Source organism: Leuresthes tenuis, unplaced genomic scaffold, assembly GCF_036924035.1.
Source record: "Leuresthes tenuis unplaced genomic scaffold, fLeuTen1.0.hap1 SCAF_10, whole genome shotgun sequence".
Lineage (NCBI taxonomy): Eukaryota > Metazoa > Chordata > Actinopteri > Atheriniformes > Atherinopsidae > Leuresthes > Leuresthes tenuis.
In genome coordinates, this window is record NW_027325364.1 from 32,792,081 (window position 1) to 32,811,546 (window position 19,466).

The 19,466-nt window shown below is 40.5% G+C and overlaps 1 protein-coding gene across 1 annotated transcript in view; it reads left to right on the top strand.

Annotated features, from left to right (window-relative positions):
- ascc3 (activating signal cointegrator 1 complex subunit 3) overlaps positions 1–19,466 on the top strand; it is a 152,008-nt gene that overhangs the window by 22,532 nt on the left and 110,010 nt on the right. The window contains exons 5-8 of the mRNA XM_072394952.1: positions 367–484; positions 13,126–13,327; positions 13,873–14,008; positions 14,773–14,898. Of these exons, the coding sequence (XP_072251053.1) occupies positions 367–484; positions 13,126–13,327; positions 13,873–14,008; positions 14,773–14,898 (582 nt within the window). The remainder of the gene's footprint in view (positions 1–366; positions 485–13,125; positions 13,328–13,872; positions 14,009–14,772; positions 14,899–19,466) is intronic.

Consider the following 19,466-nt stretch of genomic DNA (forward strand, 5'->3'; position numbering starts at 1 on the left):
CTCAGGCCCTCACATCTACTATCTTCTAATTAGGAAGCCCAAAGCACGATCACTTCCACTTTTATCTCGCAGTTATGTTGATGATTGTCTGCAGTTTTTCTTCTGATATGTATTTAATTTTGTGCTGCTGCTCTGCATGGATTTGTTGTTGTTTTTCTATCAGCTGCTAAGTGCCAGGTGGCTATGTTTGGAAGGCTAAGCAGCAGAGCATATTCTGTTCCAGGCAGACAGTAATTACCAGGTGTTCAGCCTTGGCAGTAACAGTGTGTTGGGGAGCCATAACATGTGTATACATATTTTGATGTGTGTGAGGTGGTGTGTGGGGCTACTGATTGTAACACCCCTTCTCTCACCGTCTCCCTCCAGCTGTTTGAACTGCTGGGCCCAGAGGGGCTGGAGATGATATCCACCCTACTTCAGCAGAGGGCAGCCATTGTTGACTCCCTCCTTCCCACCCCAAATGACAGGACTTGCTACCCAACAGGTGAGATAATAAGGTGCAACCAGGGTCATCTCCATGATAACACAAACTTCACTTATTCTGTACTGCAACAGTTATGTCCCCATCACCAAAGTATATTTGTTTCCTTTTGTTGGTTTGTTTTGCCATCTTTTTTCATGAGAGCGAACTGCTGCATGAGTAGCAACAGCGTTGTGTCAGGTCATGTCGGTGACTTAGTCCAGTTATCAGTAGTGTCTACTCCAAAGGAGGTCACTCCTAATCATGTATTTAGAATTCCGAAGCCCCTTAGTGTCCACAGAACAGAAGATAAGTCATAAATCAAAAGGATGAATAAAATAAAGAGACATTTTTAATGAAGCATGCAGTTGCACAAACTTAAATCCCTTAAACAGTATTATCTTGATTGTTGATTGAGTGCATGAATGTCTGTGAATTTTCTGGATATTATCAGGTTGTTCATGAACTTATGATGTATGTTACCTTGTTAAAATGTATCAAATAGTCTTCAGTTTCTTTATTAAACTTATTATACTTGATTACTTTTTCATTACATTTAAAACTAAAGCCTCAGTTTTTAAAAAGGAATCCCTCGATCCAGATCTGTGTGGGAAAAGTTAATTCAAAGGTATTAAATGATTTCTAAGCTGAATCATGCCTTAGCTCTCATGAATTATCATACAAATCAGTCCATAAGGTTTTGAGAAATCCTCCACAGTACAAACAAACAAACCATATAACCTCAGCAGGAGTATTAATTGTTTTCCAATGAAACTGACAAGAAACCCTGGAGGTTCAGCACAGACTGTAGATACTTTGTCAGGTCTGACACCAACTGTTGTTATTATGTTCAATGTACAGGTGAACAGCAGAAGTGAGCCTGGTGAAACCGTGCTATCTGTGTTGATTTGATTGGCAGATTAAAGATGGTAGATATCCCAATAAGTGAAAATCAACACATTTTGAGTTCATGTTGCCATAGGAAAAATAACTTTTCTAGATACAGAGACAGCTTCTCGTAAATGAAATGAAAACATGCTACTCTACTCTGTCCTACTCTCATTTATGTTGGATTCAATTTTGATGCTTGGCTGATTTGCACTGTCCTGAAATATGCCAGGACATGCTGGCATTCCTGCCTTGCAAAAAGATTCAAAGGAGTAAGTTTCACATAAAAACCATTCAAACAGATCTTACCTTTTGAATAATCAGCAACAACTGTCAGTTACTGTGACTACATTATGTTTAGATTTTTTTTTTTGTCATTCTATCGCTTGACATCCTTATTTGTAACTGGTTACACCCAACCATGCTTTGAGCTGTGTTTTCTACAGACTCATTAAACAATTCAATCCACAGAGAAACTGTTATCAACCTTTTATTTTTATTTCTGATCATGAAGTCCAATCTAAAGTCTCCCTTGTGCAGAGGCTCTCTATTTCTGGTTCTGATATGAGAGCAATATAAGAATATCCACTCATACTGTACAAAAAAAAGAAAACAGCTGATAAGCTGCTAAGACTCCAATAGAAACAGGCTCTTGCAGAATAGGCTTACATTGATTTTTCTTGTAGTCATCTGGCTCTTCTGTCTGCTGAAATCTCAGTTCACTGAATTTTGCATGAAAATGTATTTTAGGATCCATGATAGTGTTCTGCAATAAAGCAGCAAGTTCTTATTTTTCATTTAAAATGTCACCCTCCATCCTGAACAGGTGATATTTGTCAACCTCATCATTTCGTTGTCCTAATTAGGCTGACATCTCCTCTCACATTCCCCTCCTTAATGTGCAGAGTGAAGTTGTGAGTGCTTGTGCATATTGGTTGAAAGATAAGGATGGCTTATTTATCATTGCCAAAGCTGTCTTCTGATCCATATGCAAGTTAGGCATCAAAGAGCAGTTGAAGATTAAAGAAGAAAGCGTCTTCTTTGTCAGATTAATCCTTGCAACTATTTCAGTCACACACTCATCTTTTAAAGTTATTCTGGAGAAATGTTAAAACCCTTGTTACTAAGTTTAGATTCTAGTGCTTGGTGTGATACATGAAGCATTCATTGTCGATTTTAAAAACTCCCATCCAGTCTTTCACATTATATCAGATCACGTTGGTGTTAAGTGTGACATGGCTATAGCTCAGGTTTAAGAGCAGTTATCTGCCAGTCAGAAGGTTGGTTGCTATACTAGTTTAGAGCCAGAGCCTAACTTGGAACAAATTCTTTCTGTTTTGAACACGTACTAGCTCCAGACCCCCAAAAACAATAGCAACAACTCTGCTGGTTTGGAGCAAAGAACCACTTACATCAGGGCCTGTGGATGGGGTTATGGAGACGAAGCAGACTGACTAAAGAGTTGGTGTAGCATCTAGATGGCTTAGGCCAAGAGTGGAGCTAAAACTGAGCTTTGATATGAGTGTGAAGTGGAAGCAGCAGTGTCAGCACACGACTACAGTTTAACCTTTGTGAATGTGCCAAAAAAAAACAGCTGAATTTACAAGCCACATGTGCAGCATTTATACATTATATTCAATTTGGGTGTTTTTAGGCGCGTTCACACCAGGATAGTCTGTGGGACTCGGTTTGATTGGGCGGGGAATGTCAAAAAATGCCACACCTTCACTTTCACACTGCACTTTTAAAAGTGGATCAAACCGCCTGGTCACTGTCACGCAGTTACAACAGCTGCCCCCCCAAATGAGCATTGACCAGGAAGGAAACAAGCGTGAGGAAGAAGAAAATCTGGCTCATCGATTGGCCAGGACCGAAAATGGAAATCCATCCCCTTCAGCCGGCTTGTTCACAACAAAAACAAAGAATGGAGCACAACTAAATGTATGCAGTCTTGGGGTTTCTCTTTTTACTTTGGTGTTCTAACCTAATTGAAGCTGCCCACTATGAGCAGCACTGTTTGGCGTTTGGAAACGCCAACTGGCTTTACAGATAGTGCCCACAAACACTGACTGTTGTTTAAAACAGTGATATCAGAACATCAGTTTGACAATCTAATCTGGGAAAGTAAATATTTACCCTGCTCTGTGATCCTTACAGCAACTCGTTTTTTAACCACTCAGTGGGAAGTTGTAACATGTAATGGAGGACACATTTAAAGTCACACGATGACATGGTTCTGTGGTGAATCTTTGGGTATGGAAAACCAAGCACCAGCCCTGAGCCGGCCCTGAGCCGATCAAAGGTTCAGAGGTCATGCATTAGTGCAGACAATAAACAATTTCAGTATGGCAGTGATACCTGTGATTTTTATGGTGAATAGATGTTACCAGTGCAAGAACAGCTTCATGTGGACTCTGACCTGAACAGCTGTGGGGACAGGTCTCTATTTGGATGGACGCTCAAAGACACAAGACCCTCTTTTGCAGGTTGTAGCATGGACGATTATATATAACGCACAACCTCCCTCTTTCCCACCTCATTCTCATCTCCAACTGTGTAAGAAAAACTCTGGTGGATGTGAAAAACGCACAAGGCCAACTTTTTGCTTTGTTCCTTCTGGAAAAGGCTGTCATACTTAAAGTGATAGATGGAAAAAACCTTTTGTGAAGACTGAACAGCGCTCCAGACTAGCTTTTTTAAGCTCTGGTGCTTCCAGCTGAAGATTTCAGGGGCACTGGCACAAAGTTGAGGAACTGCTTGAACAATCTTCGGACAACATTTGATAGACTATTATTGATTAAACTTTTATTATTGGGGTTGCAGCACAGCTTCATTGGATTTCTGTCAATGTTACTCACTGGAACTTTAAATCGAAAAAAATACAATAATTAGTTGCATTGAAGTCCTGGAATAGCATCTCATGAGAGACATCATCACTGATTGCTGAGAATTTGCATCAAAGCATTTAGAATACTTTTTATAATTATGGACATTTACATCTGAACAGGTGAAAATGAATGGATTGTATTTATTATTTATAAAGTTGAGCAACAGTCCAAATACTTATGGTCCTAACTCCTAACAGTAGATCTGATTTATTGCTAACAAGATACAAATTAGACATATTAGACTAAACTTAGTAACATGAGTTACTTAACCTAACCAATATGCAAGCAGCTAAGTTAGAATTTTACTGCGGAAACTGCAAAAGAGAACAAGTTGTGCTCACACTCATGGTGTTTGAAAACTTCTCTGGTGTTATTCCAACTGTGGAGAATCCTGATCTGTGTCAAAAATTTCACTTGCCAGACAGCTTTTGAGATTAGCGTTGCCTTGACGACTGAGGGTGCAGTCACGAGGGGTTAAAAAAGGCTGATTAAATTTTCTACTATTTGCATGCCATGAGGAAGAGTGGGATTTAGTGGGAATGCCTGTCTCTTGCTGATTAGCTTTTAAATTGCAGTTCACAGCTTGGCACTTACATGTTTATCAGAGAACAGATTCTCTTGGTGGCTCCTCTCCACATTTCAGTGGGTGATAGAAACAGTGCTTTATGAAATGGACAGTAATAAAGACACATCCAGAAAGTCTTCCACATCATTGTATACGTTAGATGATTATCAGATATCTTATGGATGGTGTAATATGTTTCCAACAACAACAACTTTCTTCCATTTCTTCAATTATTTAGATCAAGTACAAATTTCTTTCAGTATTTTCACTATCCAAGCCCAAAAAATGGACTTAAATTTGCTACCAACACACTCAAATTATATGGGGAAAGAGCTGAAGAAAGTTTTCAGATATACCAGTGATAATTTACAGGAAGATCCTACAATCAGCCAGTTAACTGTTCACAAGTAATAGTGTCAGGACTGGGTATGAAAGGAACCAACGGTTTAGTCCTTCCAAACAAGAAAAGATTGCGACTCATCACTTTATGTCAAACTCTATCAGAGAATCACCAGTCATATAAAAAAATCTCTCTTCCAGTGCATAAGTGCAAAGAACTTTGGTCTTTCAACATCTACAAAGTATAATATTGTGAAAATATTCAAGGAGTCGGATGAATTCTCAGTATTTCCAAGTCAAGGAGGGAAACCTCTGCTGGATGCGTGTGACCTTCAAGCCCTCAGGCAGCACAGCACGGGAATCTGTCATACAAGTGTGATCAATATAGTCACGTGGGACAACTTTTGGAAAACATGGTCACTCAGCACAGACGTCTGAAACCGTATTGTTAAAGGAGGAAGCCATGTATCAAGTGTGGCCACATGAGTCCAGCTTTAAGCTGCTTCTTGGAACAACTGATGTTGGTTTTCATGTTCTAAGGAGGAGAAAGACCACCAGGGCTGCTATCAGAGAAAGGTGTGAAAGCCAGAGTCAGTCATTGTATAGAGGTGCAACAGTGTCACTGATGCAGAGACATATCTTAGAACTTTGGAGATACATTTTAATGTCAAAAGTATTTGCTCATCTGCCTTTACACACAAATTGATTTAAGTGCATCCCATTGTTAATCCAGAGGGTTTAATATGACGTCGCCCCCCCCCCTTTGCAGCTATAACAGCTTCAACTCTTCTGGGCAAGCTTTCCACACGGTTTAGGAGTGTTTATGGGAATTTTTTCTTCCAGAGGCTCATTTGCAGGCCAGTCCGGTTCTTCCACACCAAACTGCTCATCCATGTCTTTATGTACCTTGCTTTGTGCACTGGTGCGCAGTCATGTTGGAACAGGAAGGGTCCATCCCCAAACTGTTTCCACAGAGTTGGGAACATGAAATGGTCCAAAATCTCTTGGTATGCTGAAGCATTCAGAGTTCCTTTCACTGGAACTAAGGGGCCGAGCCCAGCTCCTGAAGAACAACCCCACACCATAATCCCCCCTCCACCAAACTTTACACTTGGCACAATGCATTCGGACAAGTACCGTTCCCCTGGCAACCGCCAAACCCAGACTCCTCCATGAGATTGCCAGATGGAGAAGCGTGATTGGTCCCTCCAGAGAATGCGTCTCAACTGCTGTAGAGTCCAGTGGCAGCGTGCTTTACACTACTGCATGCAGATGTTTTGCATTGCACTTGGTGATGTATGGCTTGCAGTTGCCATGGAAGCTTATTCCATGAAGCTCTCTACGCAGTTCTGGAGCTAATCTGAAGGCCACATGAAGTTTGGAGGTCTGTAGCGACTGACTCTGCAGAATGTTGGCAACCTCAGCGCACTAGGGCTGCCACAAACTATTATTTTAATAGTTGACTAATCACCGATTATTTTTTTCGATTAGTCGACTAATCGAATCATACATGTATTGAATATAAAACATACAGCTTATCGCACCAGGATGGAGCTGCTCTTATATAACCAACATTATATTTCAGCTTGGAGTGTTTAAGGTATATGCTAACTAAAGACAATTAATATCATAGTTCATTAACCCTTTAATGAAATATGCAGCTTGTTGCAACAAACAATTATTCAACTGTGTAGCAAACACACAAAAATAAATACTCACGGTTTTTAGGTTTCGTAAGGTTTTCTTTCCTTCATTTGTCTCTGGCATCAAACATAGCTGCATTTAAATCAAATGAGGGAGGCACCTGAAACTCAGGAATTATTCACAAAAACATTTTGGTCTCACTGACTCAAATATAACACCAACATGTTCAGTATGGACTCAGTCAGGACATTTGCTTGCTGAGGTGTGCATATAGCTAGCTTTGAAACAAAGCCGTCCATTGAAGATGAACGTACTTTTTTAGCACTGAAACGTAACATTAGCGTTCCTATTCTAACACATCACGGTTATAACGTTACAGAAAACACATGAAATATGTGTGCTAAGGCTAATTAATCAAATCGTCATCGCTAATTTTAACGTTTACAGCTATTAAACGCTCTTAGAGCTTCTTAGCGAATCTGGGAAACGCGGCCAGTATGAGTAAGTAGCAAGTTAACTCTCTGTTTACGCTAATTTTAGCAGCTAACTAGCCAGTTAGTTTACCAAGATGACGGTCCCTCTTCACAATCAGCCACAACAACATGCTTCCTTTTCAGGTGCTCGTGCATCGACGTTGTGCTGCTGTGGAAGGCAAATTCTGCCTTGCAGATATTGCATTGCACACATTTGTCTTTAGTTTTCTTAAAATGCTCCCACACTTTTGAGCTCCGTTGCCGGGTAGCCATGATACTAGATCCCGTCGGGTTTAACTTCCTGTGACATCACGGCTGAGCCCGGTTACCACAACTGCGCATGTGTGTCAAGGACAGAAAGGCAGACGCAGCAGTGGAAAGAAAAACTAAGTTTGGAAAGAAAAAAAAAAAGAAAAACTACGAATCAACTATTAAATTAGTCGACATAATTGTGACTATTCGACTAATCGTGGCAGTCCTTCTGCGCACTCTGTGCCTCAGCATCGCTGACCCCGCTCTGTCATTTTACGTGGCCGACCACTTCCTGGCTGAGCTGCTGTCGTTTCCAATCGCTTCCACTTTGTTATAATACCACTGACAGCTGACTGTGGAATATTTAGCAGCGAGGAAAGTTCACGACTGGACTTGTTGCAGAGGTGGCATCCTATCAGGGTACCACGCTGGAACTCACTGAGCTCCTGAGAGGAGCCGTTCTGTCACAGATGTTTGTAGAAGCAGTCTGCATGCCTTGAATGTATACACCTGTGGCCATAGAAGGGACTGGAACACCTGAAGTTTATTATTTGAATGAGTGAGTGGATACTTTTGGCAATATAGCTTTTTTTCCCCCGAGAACATCCAGTTATTTCAGCAGGTCATTGCTACACGTCATTCTACAAGACTTCCAACAACATAGATGCGTGTGTGTTGATAGTAGATCTGTCTCCTATTAAGAATTTAAGTTTGTTAGTAAAGTTTGTTAACTTCTACGGACTTCATAACTCAACAGACAAAGAAATAATCTGTAAATAATTTAAAGTAACACCCGATAAAGATGTTGAACAAAAGTGTGAATGGTTAACACTTTTTAAATAATGGATAATTGTCATTGTTTGACACTTTGGTTATGGATTGTTGGAGGGACAAAACAAGACATTTAAAGACCAAAACTTTAGTTGTTGGAGTCTTGTTTCATTCTACTTATTAATTGTTGAAATATTCATTTGAACGGTTTGTGGTAAAGTTGAAATATTTTTAAATTAAAAATAATCTTCAAAACATGAATCACAAATAGATAAGCTAATGATAATCAAAAGAAGCGTTTTATGCAATGCAGTTTTCAGTTGGAATAGTCGAATATACTGAGGTTTTATTTATTACATCACTTGTATTTAAAGCTACACTACTTTATGTTTAAGCAGCACAAACAGTGTGAATATACGCTGTGGCCATGATGATCTATGTGTAGTTCCCTTCACCTCTTCGAGCTTCACATTCGCCTTATCTTTGGTACTGGTGAAAACGCTGTGCCCCTTCTTCGACTCATCACTTCTAAATCCCGGGTGCAGCCTAACTGATAGTATTTCCTGTTGAATGTCTTGCTGGTCTAACTTTAGCTGTGATGGGCATACTGCTGCTGGTGCCTTAACAAAGTCAAAGCAGTCTGGTGGAAGCCAGAAAAAGGCTCTTTGCCAAATGGACTGAATTAATTTTTAATCCCAGAAAATAATTCCAGCTATTCTGATGTGAACAGAATTTCTTGCTCATAAATGTGTGATTTAAGCTGAGAAGGAAGTCACAAAGTCGGGGGGGTTGATCCTTGAGCGTGACACTGCACTCCAAGCTGTGCCCAATGCGCTCATTAGTGTGTGATCGACGAAAAAGCCTGGAATACTGTATATACTAACAAGTGCTTGATGAGTGTGTGTGTGTGTGTGTGTGTGTGTGTGTGTGTGTGTGTGTGTGTGTGTGTGTGTAAATGTGTTCTTCAGTCCATGTAGCATTTATTTGGCTACTTGAAGTTGAATTGATTGTCACTTATTTTAATTGAGTGCTTAAGTGCTGCTTGTTGTTTTTTTCCACATTTTAAGGGATTAACTGTGGGAGAGAGGTATATATTATGGAATTATGCCATGAGCAACCAGAACTACAGTATCTCGGACTGAGCTGGGTGACGATGATTACAGACTTATTTTATGAGCATATCCGTGAAGCAGACCTATCATCTAAAGTAATTTAAATCTGCAATTTCAAATCAAGGGATGTACTGTAGTTCATACACTCACCAATAAGGCTTCTACCTCCTAAAGCTGAGTTCCAATGTGTGAGAATTACTCAATGAGTTAGAAGTAGATTTCATGACTGTTGGAATAAAGCTACTGTTATTACACGACTGACACATAAACTATCAACCTTGGGGAGTTTTCCTCTGTTATGATTAGTTGTTTCATTTGCTTTTGCCTGTTCTTTGTTTGACCTTGCATCTGAATACATGCTCTTTTGCTCCTGCAGCTATAATTTGTGACGGTTTATAGAAAATAGCTACTCCTCACTCATCTATTCCCACTTAGGCACACAGTAGATGCAACAATGAGCAGAATTTGGACTTTGAAATTTAGTTTTTACCACTTTTGTGATTTATAAGTAAATAATTATGCATATTTATACATTCCAAAAACATATTAGACATATTGACATGAAAATATAATGTTGATTTTCCAAATGAATCTAGTTTCAGATGTGAGAAAACACCTTGAAAGCAGCTTCACCAACACAGAATAAGCATGGTCTACAGCTCCACACTGCAATTATAGCACCATGATCACTTGTGGAAATTACAGTCCTGGACATTTGGAGGCAATCTCTGTCAGAGACACAAAAGAAGGCATAAAAACACCCCACAGAGAGAGAAAGTAAAGGAAGGAGAATGATTTAGACGGAGGAGTTGGTGCATAGAGGGTGACAAAGTTAAAGGGGTTGGAGTAGGAGAGGTAATGGGAGGAGGGTAAGAGTGACAGGAAGGGGGGAGCTGTTAGAAGGCTGTGCAGCAGGTAGAGACACGAGACGAGATAAAGAAGAAATCATTCAGTCAATCAGCCCAGGCCATAGTCCAATCATCAGATCTCATCTGTTTTCAAGAGCAATTCTGCCTTTTATTGAGCTGTTGTGTCTCAACCTTAACCCATGCAATGCCACCTGCAGGTGATATCATTCAGCTCTCTGTATCAGAGTCACAAAGTGAATCGGTTTTAACTGACACTGGCTGATTGTATTTCCCTCAAAGAGAAATATTCTTTCATGGTATCCACACCAGGTGCACACAACTGTCTTTCCTTGAACGCTTTTTTAGTTCAATTTTTTTATTATCAGTATGCAATTCATTGACGATCCAGTTGAAATGAACTGAGTATTACTTTATTCATCCCATAATGGGTGAGTTATTTTGCAACAAAAATAAAATAAAAGTTATTGTGCAGCACAATGAAGTGAATTAGCCTCTTACTGAGGAAAGTTGTATGGTTTGATGACTGGCTCTGATTCTGCAGCCTTACTGATGCTGCAAAGCAGACTGCACACTCCACCACAGACTTGTAGGAGATATGCAACATCTTGGTGCAGACGTTGAATGACCTAAGCTTCCTTAAGGAGAACAGTGTTGTGTGTCCTCTTCAACACAGCCTCATTGTCTCATTTCCAGTCTTGTCCGATGTCCGAGTAGACTCACCCAACACCACCTCTTCTCCCTGAATAGAAATAGTGTTTGGCTTTTTCCTGGTTTCCTAAAATCTACAATCATCTATTTTTTGTGTTTTATATAAAAAATTAAATGATTGTTCCCACATTCTACACTCCATGCCACAGAGTGGTCGGTCAGTTCCCTGTACTCAGCTTCTTGCCCACCACAATACAATGTGGTACAATCCACAACTGCGGAGTGTTTTTGGAGTTGACATGACTGACTTATACTGGAAGTCTCAGGTCTAGAGAGTGACGAGAATGTCCTCTGCTGCTGACCGTCTTGTCAGACACCCAACCCTTCAGTCTCACAAACTGTGCTCTCTTTGTCAGTTGGTCAGTACTTCTGGTGGTTGTGGCATCCATCAGCGGCCGTAACTCAGGAGACAGAGTGGTTGTCAACTCCCTGCCTGTACCACATGTCCAAGTGCCCTTGGGCAAGACACTGAACCCCACATTGCCTATCAATGTGTCCATCGGTGTGTGAATGTTTGTGTTAGAGAAAAAAACCCACTGTGTAGCCTGTAACATGTATAGGCTAAGACATGCTGCCTGTGTGTGAATGGATTAATGTGGCTTGTAGTGTGAAAATGCTTTGAGCAAGACAAGAAAAACAATATTTATATAAGAATAAGTACAGGCCATTTACCATTTTATTTTCTTCTTACATGGAGTGAAGGGGAATTTGAATTAACATCACTGGATAAATTACAGACCATGATCCTCACTGTGCTGCCTACATTGTCCAGATGAGAATAGGAAGCAGATAAGAGGATGGCATCTTCAGCCCCAACCACAGGGCAATAAACAAACTGTAGTGGGTCCTGAGAGGTGTTCACTTGCCTACCATGGAGAACTAAATAGTCTCTCCAGGGCTTTCATGATGTGGGATGTTAGGGTAACTGGGATGTAGTCACTAAGGGCAGATGGATAAGATTTTTTTAGGTACCAGAACAAGGCAGGGTGTCTTCCACAGCAATAGGTGCTGAGGAATCTCAGTGTTCAGCACAGGCCTCCAGGACCCTGGAGCTGGCACTATTTAGACCTCTGGTCTTTCTGGCTGCCTCTTAACCGGACTGCTGGACACAGACAGGCTGGAGGTAGAGGCAGAGGTTTCAATGTGTCCTGATTTGGGGACGTGGTAGATGTTAGTTAGGCTGTGTTTAGATCCATGACCAGGATGACACTGTAGAGAGGTCATAGGAAAACCGCATGTCCAGGGGGAGTGTGAGGTCTGTGGTGCTCAAGGCAGCGGAGGGGAACCCTGAGCATTGGACTGAACTGAGCCAATTGAAACCAAGTTCAGTGCATTTGTTCCATCCGGACTTCCATCAGTCTGACCTGCCTTTTCTGTGAGGCTTGTGATCTTTTTCATCCCCTGTAAACCTCATTGCTCTCTCTTGTCTTCTTTTTCAGCTGTTTCTGTAAACTCCCTGTCTCCCTCCCATAAGGCTTTCCTATTAATGTTCAAGAGTTTTCTCTGGTCACTGGCCATCCAGGGATGATTATTGATGAAGTATCTATTAAGTCTTTGTGAGGATGATAGTTGACTTACGGAAGTTGATAAAGCCAATTATACACTCAGTCATGCCATTGGTGTGCCTTCCATTCTGTAGACTCAGAGCAGCACTTCAGAGTTTGTTCAGCTTCCTGAGAAAACATCCTCGAAACCATCCTGTCTTTAAGTGGGTGTATATGTGGAGGTGAGAAGAACTCAGTCAGCTGCTTCCATGTTTAAACAGGTCTTTCAATGGCGTGGTAGTTCATCATAACAGATATTAGAAGTGTCCAAAGTGCCAGGAGAAATTATTCAAGCAGCATAGCTTCAAAAGCTTCTGTGCAAAAAAAACTGTAAAGGAAAACCTCAACAAAATACAAAAATACAATATGATACGAGGTGCTGCAGGATGCTGATCATCCTGCGGTGCATTCTAGAATTTTAAGAGGTGAAAAATTAATTTTTTATGTAGGTATATCAATCAAGCGGTTTATAATAGAACTTACATATTTTTGTGACTCTCCATAGTTTTATCTATTTAACTTTTACATGAATACAAAATGATTTAGGCCAGTGCAGATACATTTTTGATTGTTCCTTATCATTTCTACTGTTTATATCTGTGTCTCCCTCAGATGTCAGCAGAAAAGTCAGTGGTGAAGTGAATAAGCCTGGCTATGGGTGTCAGGTGACCATCCAGTCAGAGAAGGAGAAACAAATGATGAAAATGTACCGGCGAGAAGAAAAGAAAGAAAGGAAGAGAGGCAAAGGAACTGAGGATAGCGACTCTTCAGATGCTGTCATGATCTTTGACCCAAGAGAGATGAGAGCCCAGCGGTATATCATTTCCAAACTTTCTCTTTCCCTTTTGTGTTATTTTTCTTTGTTCTCTGCCTGTCCATCTCTGCCTGTGGTCTGAGACAACAAACCAAACAAGCTCCTGCATTTTTTATGACATGACTCTGCTTAAAAAAGCCAAAAACATGCATCGCAAAAAGATGAAACATAAAAATAAGCAGAAATACAGTGACTTTGCAGCTGGTCACAAGTCTTTCCACATGCAGAAAGTTTAATTTCAGGGGATGAAAAAAAAATGGCAATGATCTGTTTAATTAAAAACTGAGCATGGTGAGAACCACTGCTGCGAGGAAGAAAAGATTAGTGGAGAGGTAAGCCACTTTTGGAGGGAACACGATGCCTCATGTCTACGTCTTCCTTTTAGTCATCCATGAACGGTGCCATTTATTTTTAACACATGATGGTTTACATTTAGTAAAACTGGATGTACATGTAACATGCACATTTTTATTGTTTAAGGCACATTAAAAAATGTAGCCCTTTTTAAATGTGTAATGTAAATTGTACCTCTTGCATTTTTACAGAGAGCAGGCCCTGCTGACTGCACGTTGTGAACCTGTCTTCAGCAGAGAAAGAGTGTATGAACGTATCCGATACCCTAATGTCTATGACAGCTATGCAGAAGCAACTAAAGCACCTGCATTCGTCGGGGGGGCCAGGGTAAATATCTACTTGTTTATTGTGTCCCTAACATAGGTGTTAAACGTCGAAGAAATGTTCAGAAGCATCAAATTTCAATCCTCAGTTGAAGAGATGCTGGGACTCCTTTTCATTCTTATCTTCTTTCTTTTCTTTTATTTACCGTGGGGTAGTTGGTGTAGTTTTGCTTTGGATAAAAAATGAGGCCAGTTGTTAAGATGGTTGTGATTTGACCCATGAGTACGTTCCAGTTTTAATTTTTACCCAGGTACTCCCTCATGGTCCCTTTTGGAAAGATGCTCTTCACGCACCCAGGCAAACATTTAAAACAAAGGAGCAATGTACTGTAGCTCATTGTTCTGGGGGAACTCATATTTCCAAGTGTTTTGGTTTATAGTGATCGCAGGCTACGATTCTCACTTTAATACAAATATTATAAAGCATTTTACTGTCAAGGTAATAAATCTTTAAAAAAAAAACGAAGATAAAAAGCACTCCTAACCTTGACTCACATTGAATGTTGACTCCCTTTGTCCCTCTGCACTGCACAGCACTGCAAAATATTTCTGTTTATGCATTGCTTTTGATAGAGAAAGGACAGTGATTTCATTGTGCTCTGTTAAACTGGGCCATTACATGCTGTGCCTCAAACTTAATATATGTAAAAACCAGATTTTCTAAAGGATTTTTGGGACTGAATGTCCTACTGAATATTTGTGTGTTTTCTGTCTTTGAGGTTAGTTGGCAGGCCTGAGTTTTTGCTTTCTTTTGTGTGTGACATTCAGATACTGTTGCCCGAGGGAATCCGCAGAGAGAACAATAAGCTGTTTGAGGAGGTGGAGATCCCACCCAATGAACCTATGCCTATTGGCTTTGAAGAGAAGCCTGTCTACATCTCTGAACTAGATGAGGTTGGTGCCGCGGTTGTGCGTTCTTATTTATATTTCTACAAACTCTGTGTCAGTGTGTGTATGTACACTAGAGAATGTCATTTCTGAAGTTAAGTTGGGTTAGCCAAAACTATGAACCCTCCAGTCACACTAGTCTTAGTAGCTTTAGTAGCAGCCTTTTACTCCGGATCAGTATTTCTACAGATGGAACTATGGTCATATAACATATGTCATGCTTATAAGACTTGTTGGTTGAACGTTTCACATGTCCAGAAACATTAATTACAGAAGCACTAAGAGATGACAGCTTATGGCAAGTTTGAAAGTTTAGGTGGAGCTAAGTTCTCCCATTTTCATTCTACAAGAACATCAATGCTATACAATTAGATACCATGCAAAAAACACCAGAGATGGAGGCCCTCTCTGCCTCACAGGGAGCGTATTTATGAGCCCCACCTCCTTATGAGTGGGGCCGTTGCAGTGCTACGCTCACAGCACTGAGAAGAGTGCACTTGATAATGTTGAAAACTTGAGCCTCAAGACAAAACTCCTATCTAAGCTTTTTAAAAGAGAGTAATGACTCGAAGTTCAAATAAGCAAACCCATCCCCCACATGGAGAGAAGATGAGCTCGCCTGCCCTGCCCCTCTCCACGCAGGGAGGGCTTCCCTTTACAGAGGGCTCTGATGTCATTCACGACTTATTTCTCCAGTTTGTTGTGTTTCTTTTGTTACCAAATATTTCTTCACGGTGTAGCGAACTCAAGTGTGGAATTTAATACAAACTTAATATTTTAAATGACTGCAACATTCTTTTGTGGGGATGGTCAGTGTGGAAATACCAGATGGGGGATTCTACATCAAAGAAGAGAAATTTACAACCACCTTTGCCCACAAAAGCATTTTGGGGGAGTTTTCTCAGCCCCTCTTTCCACCGACCTGTGCCATAAACTTAGGTAAATGCATTAATAGCTTAGTGCTAACTAAGCTGAACAAACAACGGACCCTCTCAGGAGAGTATTGGGGCAAACCAGAACAGGACCCCTCCGACCCTATATGGTTCAAAGTAAACAATGGTGACAGTTTGCCCCGACTCTGACTCAAGCCAAAGACAGCCGCAGCATGGACCTCTCAAAAGGATCTCACCCAGAATCACTTTTAGCTGAATCTTGAAACTGTATTAAATGTGCTTTGTATCTTTGTACAAGTTCTTTCATGTTCTCAGTGATATCACAAGCTGCATTTTAATACCTTTTTCATGATCGTACGTGGAACGATACGGAAGATATTATTATTTTGGAAAATTACTAATCATCCTATGGAGCCACATTGCCCCCGAGCGGTCCGTAGTACTGAATAGTCAAACCCAAAACTAAGTCAACAACTTGCATATGACATGTGACATTTATATGAAATAATGCAACTATTAACCAATTCTTCAGCTGTTTCTTATTGTATTCTGTGTTTAACACAGGAAAATAACATTGGTTGGTTCGTTATTCATACATCATAACTCTACAGATATCCATCTGAATTTTGAGACTCATAACCATCATGTTATGTTATGTTATGTTATGTTGTTTTTGCTGTCGTTATATCCTAAGCTTATGCTATATCTTTCCCTTTATATCTTAACAAGTTATGATGTTTTAGAATGCTCTGAACAAATGTTTATGAGACGGAGGAATGCAGGAGTGTAATTGCTTTGAGGCAAACCTCCTTGCAGGTCGCCTTACAAAATACGCCCAGGCAGACGTCACAACAGTTTCAGGCATACCATTGGCTGAAAGTGTAGCGTAGGCCTACGTCATGCCCCGCCTCCGCGAATCAAACTCCGGAACCCGCGAGGAAAAGTCAGTTATTGCCCGGTTATCGCATAAGTTCTTAAATAGAACATGGATGGAATATTGAAAGAGTATATTGAAGGTCCAGATCAGTAGAGAAGATGAAGATCAGAGAGTTCTAATTGATGGAATGAGAGTCTGGCGGAGAGTCTTTGGAAATGGCAGGAGAGGAAGATGAGATGGAAGAAGAAGGTCCGAACAAAGACAGAAAGAGAAGAATGTAGTAGAAAGATACATTTTGCGTTTTTGTTCGTCCGTCATCCTGTCTCCTCTCTATAGCACGTTTTAAACTCTGCTGCTGCAGCCTCCTCACCTATTTTTTTTATCAGAAAAAGGAGCCAGCGTTAAGCTTGTCAACCTTTTTGTCAATCTTTGGTGAATTTAAGTTCACTTCATCAGAGTTGGTCAGCAACCAAAACCAACTTGACCCTTGGACAGTTTTATCATTATTTGTGGTGAATTCAGACATCCCACCCGCTCGTCTTCAAGCTATCAGAAGGAAGGCTTCTTCTTCAGCGCAGGAAAGTGACCGGTCCAGTCCCTGAAAGTCAACCACAACGAAGGCCGCGAGACGCGGAACCGAGAGAGACCCAGTGGGACCCGCCTGCGATGACCTGTGGTTCGGAGCTGACCTAACCTTAAGATCTGCCCTGTTCTTACATTTCAGACGGTATGCGGTGGGTGTCGAGAGAATTTGCTGTTAAAATGATAAACTAACCCAAGTTGATAGCCTTTAAATTTAAATAGTAACAAAGCTCGACTATTTGAATGATTCCGGTATCCATCCATCCCCTCCCCTTAGTTCTTTTCAATTCACTAAGTGTTTCTTATATAATCTTCCACATTCAAAGCATTTCTCCTGTTGTCTTAAGGTTCAGGTCTTTGGTCATATCATTGTAATAAATGGTTCATATATATACATATATAAATTCAACCGGCTTATGTGTATGTGTTCTTTACGTACGTGTGAGTCCAACAAAACGAGAATTCACGAGTAGCGACAATATGGGACTGGAATTTATAAGTTATTAATTAATCATTGATTATTAATTTAACATACCAGAATCGTAAGATTCTGTCTTTTTCCTTCGATTGAAGGTGGTGCCCTAAAACGAGGTTAAATAAGGCTCATTCAGATAGTGAGAACTTTCGGATAAATCCTTATATCTTATCACATCACGCTACGTCTGTCCGCTATAAATATATATTGTTGGTGCCTCGTGTGCCGGCGATATATAATTTGGCTACAACGGTATGGTATTTAGTTTAGCATGCTGAAGCTGTCTGTTTGTCACTCACTGCAAGGAAACTCAGAACTTTCTAAATAAATTAGAAATGAAATGAAAATCCCTATGTATCTAAAAGCCCCCTAACCTGAATAATTGAAGTATTAGAAGTTCTCTGTTTGCATCACACTGCGCACTGGCTCCATAGGCGTTCAAATGTATTGATCAGTCATGAGATTTGGATGCTTTGTAGCCAGAGAGTGTTGAGTGACGCAAACAGACATTCCTTTGAGTTTTTTCTAATGATTTGCTTCCAGCCTCATTACCTCATTACAATTGTTGGTATTCCTGGTATATATAAGTCTGAATTAATGCACATTAATGAACATGGCAATGCTAAAATGATGTTAGGCAACCCTAGTTTGTTACTAGGGGAGGCCCCATGATAGTGTGTTTGCTTTGCTGCAGTTTTTGTTGTGGATGCTTCAGTCACCATTCACTTTAATATCCCTCCCCAAGGTTTACCTTCAGAATGCTGCATTTTAAGGAAAAGCTCTTTGTTACGTACTTCACCTAACACTAGTTTCAATGGTGTGTCTAAGTGTTGTAAATAAAATTCCTGTTATTCTTTATCTCAGTAAATGGAGAAAACTGGGGCTACAGTTGAGCAATGCCCCTTCTTAATAGAAATGCTGTAGCCCTCAGCCAGCTGTCAAGCAACACAATGACATGTCAGTCTGACTGACATCTTGACTGACAAACCCACATCTACACTGGTACATACATTCTCCCCGGCTTCCAGAAGGCTTTACCTACGGGTGTTATATTAGAAAAGCAGCAGGTTGGACAACCAGAGGTTCAGTTTGGTCTGCTCCTTTGGGAGGAGAGTACCTTCAGTCAGTACAGTTCACACACAATGTTGTCTTTTAAAGGCTTTGCAACGAACCTGTCTGCTGAAGTGGGCTTTGTAATCCATCATTACCACATTGCAAGTGAAAATGCAGTACTTCCAAAGGTCATCCCATCCTCTCTGAGTTTGGCCTTTTGTTTAGAAAGATACTAAAGCAGAACACCTGTGAATCTCAAAAGCATTTTGTCACACTTCAAGAGACTAGTGTAACTGTTCACCTCTCTTAATCTGCCTGTCACTCACACTAATGGACATCATAATAAAAAGGATTCAGCTTCAGTGCGTGTGTGTGTAATTGGGTATTTGTGGAAGAAAGTGTGCATGTGTCTTTTTCCATGCCAAATTGAAAAATGAATGGTTTAATCACATCTACACCATTGCTCTTGTTGTTTTCACAGTTAATGATAGTGGCTCAGGTGTGGATGTGTATTTGCACTGAGAGGTCTCCTCAATGCCTGTCAGTTTCAATCCTCCTCATGGTTGTCTTTGAGGACTTGGCTGCTGATTTATCAATTAGTAATGGGAGTTTTGTGTAAATAGCATTTAGTAAATGTCAGTGCTTATGTCGGTGGTGTCCTATTTTAGACCTGTTGCTTCGACTTGCTGGTGTT